This window comes from Diaphorina citri, unplaced genomic scaffold, assembly GCF_000475195.1.
Source record: "Diaphorina citri unplaced genomic scaffold, Diaci psyllid genome assembly version 1.1 scaffold5721, whole genome shotgun sequence".
Classification (NCBI taxonomy): domain Eukaryota; kingdom Metazoa; phylum Arthropoda; class Insecta; order Hemiptera; family Psyllidae; genus Diaphorina; species Diaphorina citri.
Window position 1 is genome coordinate 1 of NW_007383097.1, and position 6,404 is coordinate 6,404.

The following is a 6,404-nucleotide window of genomic DNA, read 5'->3' on the forward strand; positions in this document are numbered from 1 at the left end:
TCAAACGAGTTTTACCACCAACAGTTTTAACTGTGAAAGCGTCCATAAAAATGTATCACAGTATGATAAAAAATAAAATAAAAATATGTTTGTCAAAAAAGAAATGATATTGAAAAATGATATTCAATAATAATAATAAAATAAAAAAAACTATAGAAAATCGTCGAGTTAAAACTCTCTTTGTTCATTCAACTGAAGCATTGACCTCTTTGCAAAGGCATGGTTCAAGTTCCATAATCAATTTGAAACATTGACATATCGACAACACTTGCCAGCATGTTAGTGCGGACATTTCAAGCCAAATCCATCCTCACCAATGACTATAACAAATCATAATAATCAATGCGATCCAACTTGGCAGATTGGATGACAATATTTTACCTACTGATTGGAGGTCGAACGCTATAGGGTGCTCCATTGTCCTCATGAGGCTGAGAACAAACCGTATTCCAACGTGAAACGTGCGCCAGCGGGAATAGCACGTTGAATGTACTATAGTTCCCGATGGGTCTCTGAAGTTAAGTAACGTTGTGCTTGTTTTGTATCCAGATGGGTGACTCTCTGGATGTTTTTATATAGGTATAAAATCGTGTTTTTCTTCTTCTTCTTCTTCTTCTTCTTCTTCTTCCTTCTTCTTCCTCTTCTTCCTAGCCTTTTCCTATTTAAATAATAGGGTCGGCGTTTCTTGTCCGTCCCTCCCATCAGGCTAATAACCCCATTAAAACTTTATAAATTAGCAGTAACAAGAAGATAGGTTCCTAATTAAGTAGGTAATGCTAGATATCCGTCATATCCGGTACTAAAATTGTATCTACCTAAAAAGATACTTACCAACTTCGAAGTGTCACTGACGCAGCTATCAGCGATGTCTCCTGGAATATTAAACCAGTGTCAAAGGTGGCGTTCCCATCAGCTAGACATCATCCACAACCACAATGCGATCAGATTTCTTTTTTTTTCAAGAGGTTTGACAGAGGGAACTGTAACTGCTACGGTCTTATCGTCCCGAAATCGAAGAGAGAAGGAAGACAGGATAGGAGAAAGCCAGCCGTTCCGAGAACGAACATTATCAGTCTTATCGTCCCGAAATCGAAGAGAGAAGGAAGACAGGATAGGAGGAAAGCCAGCCGTTCCGAGAACGAACATTATCCCCGCCCCGGGCGGGAATCGAACCCGCGGCCTAGCGCTTACAAGGCAGACGCACTACCAACTAAGCTAACTAGGCTGGCAAAGAGAGAAGGAAGACAGGATAGGAGAAAGCCAGCCGTTCCGAGAACAAACATTATCCCATCAGGATAAAATCCGCCCGGGCGGGAATCGAGGATAGGAGAAAGCCAGCCGTTCCGAGAACGAACATTATCCCATCAGGATAAAATCCGCCTCGGGCGGGAATCGAGCCCAGTGGCCTAGCGCTTACAAGGCAGACGCACTACCAACTAAGCTAGCTAGGCTGGCTGAACCTTAACTTAATTTATGCCGTAGGACGAAAGCCAGCCGTTCCGAGAACGAACATTATCCCATCAGGATAAAATCCGCCCCGGGCGGGAATCGAACCCGGGTCTAGCGCCGTTCCGAGAACGAACATTATCCAGGATAAAATCCGCCCCGGGCGGGAATCGAACCCGCGGCCTAGCGCTTACCGCCTCGAGAACGAACATTATCCCATCAGGATAAAATCCGCCCCGGGCGGGAATCGAACCCGCGGCCTAGCGCTTACAATAGAAGTCTTATCGTCCCGAAATCGAAGAGAGAAGGAAGACAGGATAGGAGGAAAGCCAGCCGTTCCGAGAACGAACATTATCCCCGCCCCGGGCGGGAATCGAACCCGCGGCCTAGCGCTTACAAGGCAGACGCACTACCAACTAAGCTAACTAGGCTGGCTAACAGATTTCTTGGTCTTCATATAAATCGGATCATCTAATTTATTATTAAAAGTTATTATTTGGAATCGACCGTGATGACAAGGTAGTTGCTGAGCTTACTTGGGCTGTCATACCGCAGCCGCACTCCGTTTAGTCTTACGAAAAATGATGAAATGAAAAATGCTTTCAAAGAAAAGAAAAGTTCACTACTTCCTTTCGGACCACTGACAAAGCTTTGTGTGGTTAGCTGGTTAGTAACTGAACTGAACAGGAGAATCTGGCAAATCAAGCACTAAATATGTATTTTGGGTGATCGTTTGGCCTTTTCGTGGATGAAACAAAATTTGTTATGCTTAGTGTCAAGTATACATAGGTTTGGACCATGCTGTATGCACGTCACTCATATTTAATCCATTATTTTATGGAAACTCCAAAAGATTAATGGAAATTTATTCGTTGTTCCCTGGCAGTTAAAGTGTTGAACATTGAAGATAAAGATTATGTAAAACCTCAGATTAGTAGTTTTAATACAGACAATGAAATACGTTTATACCCAGATACCCACATACATACAAAACCGAAATACACAGTACATAACCACCAGAAAATAAAATAAGACTTCTTTTTAGTAAATTAATAATGAGTTCAACATTTATTTTAAATAATATTTATATTTCCAAGCAGGGATGAGCAAACTACAACGCCAATACCTAACCCAATAATCACTCAACTGGCATCTAGGTTTCTAGGACCTAGCTATAACTTACATCAATGCCAATACCTAACCTAATAATCACTCAACTGGCATCTAGGATTCTGGGACCTAGCTATAACTTACATTTTTAAATCAATTTGTTATTTACTGTTTATTATTCATCACTTTGCAATTTGTACTTCTATGAACTCAACCTTATGATTAGTTTGGCACGATTTTTTTATTCTTTTTAGGGGGACACGCTTCATTGTTATATCGCTAAAGGTATGATTGGTTTTCCTTGAATTGTGATTGTGAAATATCGAATGATTGATTTAGTAGCTAGCTAACTGTTCAACTTGGCACTTTTCTCAATCGATATAATCATCTTTTTGTTATATACATAGTATATGTACATATCACCTATCTTGAAAATTATCCTACCTGCTGCATATGAATATCAATTTTCTCTCAAATTTGGCAAAATCAGACCTACCCCTAACTGAATAGACAGTAAATTTATGTGTAGTAGGTAAAATCAGTTTGATATTTATGTCTAAAAGGTTAGGTCATTGCGTGTTGATGTTTGCCAGCCACTGCTTTTCATGTCATGTACATAATTAAATTGTAAGAAATAAAATTCAAGATTGCTTCCATCTCGCCCCAAAATCCAACACAGCGTGAAAAAAATAAAATAAAGGCTAATATATTGTAGCAAATGGGTAGGTTTAATGTGATACCTAATAGTCATAATATGTACCTACTTTTGAAAGGACTGTCTTTTTAGCTAATTATAAAGTGCATTTTTGAGCAAAGTTCGTTGACTCGCTCTTAGTGGCAGAATGGGTGAGATGCAAGCAGTCCCGGAAAATTTACCTTAAAATTTCAATATGGTAAGAGAATCACAAAAGATTTTATAAAATCGAATATTACAATAGGTAGGTAATGTTACCAAATGAAACTGTCTCGTGCGCACTGCGCAGTAATGAGTGTTTCACCGCTGTTTTTATTTCATAGCAATAGAACTGCTATTAGACTTGTGTGGTCTGGATTGTGATTGTCATTGTACTTTGGAGAAATCCCCTTACCATTACCATGACTATTACTGACACTAGGTGCAGGTACAGCAGATTTGTGTCTTTGCTCCTCATGACCCTGACAAGAACTTTGATTTGGTAACTAACCTTACTTGAGTCTAAAGGTTTTGTAAACAAATACAGTTGATGTGAGTGCCAAATCTGGTTAAGTTCGGAATCAAAAATTATTAAAAACAGACTTGAAAGCAGACATTTGAACTTAAAAACAGAAAAAAACATAACATTTATGCGCTGAAGTCTTAATGTTGGCCTAATTTTACATAAGACCCATTAAGAGACTTTTGTAACCTTTAAACATAATTACTCGTACCTATTATGTATAATGTTTATGTAGTAGGCATCGTATTTTCAATTCCACTAAAATCAGTTAATTAGGTAATAACTAAAATATTATTTACATTGTATGAAAACAGCCATGATTATTAAACTTAAAATGAGTAAATCTAAACAATTCTTTGAACATTATGTTGGTTACAAATGCGGAACCCTACAAATGAAGTCCGATTTTCACAGTTTATTTATATATTTTATTTTTTTTCTTCGTTTATGATTATTATTATTACCTAGGTAGGTAGGTACCCAGGTATTATTCCTCGAGTATTTCCTTTTATAACTGTTTTTAATTGAATTCTTACTATAGACGGAAATGTCAAACATTCCAATTTGAATCTTCGCTGTAGAATATAAACATGTATAAAAATTTGTACACAAAAAACAAGAAGACAAAAGAAGAATCTCAATGGAAAGATGGAAAACTTAACTCGTATTCAAAAGACGTACTTTGTACAGAATGAACATTTTCACACAATTGAAAAAGGATCTGGAGCGTATGTACACAAAGACAGATGTAAGAAGGCTATAGAAACAAAGAGTACAGCGAAGAAATTCGATAAACAGTTTTAGGTAAAAAAGGGGCCCGTACACGAGCAAGTATGCTTGACAAGAAGCCTCGTTCGTCAACCATTTTGACCGTACAAAGTTTTGATTGATGTGCTGGTGGCAACCGGTTAAGCCCTAAACAAGTTTGAACTTAGATTGTGATCCTGGAACTCATGACTTTATTGACATGATAGGTCGAGCATCCAATCAAACTCTTGATGTTCGCATGCCACACTTGACTGACGCTTGCCAAGACATGCTTGCCCATCTACGAAGTCCAAATCATATTTACAAGAGTTTTGTGCAAGGGTAATTAATACTAGAGAGGAGTTGTTAGTCAGACGGTGCTCTCCCGTTTCGTTGAGCCTGGTGAGTCCTCTTCGGCCACAGAGGGAGGTATATTTGGCCTCGTCCGTACCAATGTCCCCTGAGGCCGAGACCTGACGCCGGCCACTCCACCACCGTACGAGGCCCACTGGCCTCGGGGTAGCGTACAGCCTCCTCCCACGTACATGTTCTCCAGGGAAACCTGCAAAGGAGAAAATATTTTTTTATTGTGCTAGTTTGTATGAAGACCTCCATCAAAATTATTAGCTCCACGGGCTTTTGATACATGTTCAGGGTTATTAATTCATTCATTCAGTAAACCGTCCATCGATGTAGTGTCAGTAGTGTCGCTTTAGAGAAGTTATGTTAGCTTTAGGGCTGTTTCTATCTTCTCGTAGCATCCAATGTTTTGCATCAAGAGAGCAAAACAAAATTGAATTCCAAATTCGGTGCTGCTTCAATTCATTCGTTCACTAAAAGAAACACCAAGACTATTGCAAAATCAAAAACGACCCTGATTCCATTTCTGTACTGGTGCGTATCTTAAAGAGAAACAACTTCCTCAAAGAACTGTAGGCCACCCTATTACAGATGGCCTATGTAGTTGAATTGTGTAAAATTAAATAAATAGTGACCCATCCGCTAGGTAAGTTATACTCACAACATTGGACTTGGAGGCGAGGTTGGAGAGCTCCTGCATGGGCAGGCCCCCATTCCTGATGGTACAATAGCCCGGGTACATGCCAGGGCCCTGCAATAGGGTGCGGGTGGGGGAGGCCCTGGTCTCGATGGTTGATATGTGCTGCCGGTGCCGGGAATAATCGGAGTGGTCGTCCATGTCTGGGAAAAGAAACATTGGGCACATTCTTAGAATTCTTGGGATTTTGAATGTCTTAAAATTCTTGAGATTCGTACCTTTGGAAAACATGTAGGATTCGCGGATTTCGCGAACACCGTGCAAATCGCAAACAGCGAAATATTGGACCAAATCGAAAAAAGTGGGGGACATTCTTAGAATTCTTAGGATTTTGAATTTCTTAAAATTCTTGAGATTCGTTAACCATGTCTAGGAAGAAAACCAGTGGGACATACATTAGGCGTGTCCAATCGTCGACCGGCCGTCCAGGCAGTGTGGGACGGTTCAGTTGACATCAATGGACGCTCGGTCGACTATGAGTGGAAACACCTTTGGAATTCTTAGGATGTTGAATTTATCAAAATTCTTGAGATTCTTTTAATCTGTTGATATACCTATATAGGGACTACATGTTCTTCTGTCCAACCCTGACAGTCTAAAATAGTCTAAATAAAGAAGGCGCTAGGTGTACTTATAGTTCATTCGTCAACACGTAGATTCAACAGGGCGACCCGATACCTACCCGAAGAAGGAAAAAGAAATGTTGCAAGAAGAAAAGAGAATGGGATTCTTTGAAGTCTTGTTACCACTTAAACTGGAATACTCTTGTACGAGGAAAACTTAAAAAAGCAAATTATTAAAACTAGCATGTAGCTTTGGCAATTCTACTAATCTACTCGGGTATTTAA

General features: G+C 39.5%; 1 protein-coding gene across 1 annotated transcript; it reads right to left on the minus strand.

Moving 5' to 3' along the window:
• Positions 1 to 3,717: 3,717 nt before the first annotated feature.
• On the minus strand, positions 3,718 to 5,699 carry LOC103521688 (the record flags this gene model as incomplete). The annotated part of the gene is made up of 2 exons (XM_008486797.3): positions 3,718 to 5,061; positions 5,521 to 5,699. Coding segments are annotated over 2 exons (371 nt in total), but the record flags the coding sequence as incomplete, so codon positions are not given.
• Between the last annotated feature and the right edge of the window lie 705 nt (positions 5,700 to 6,404).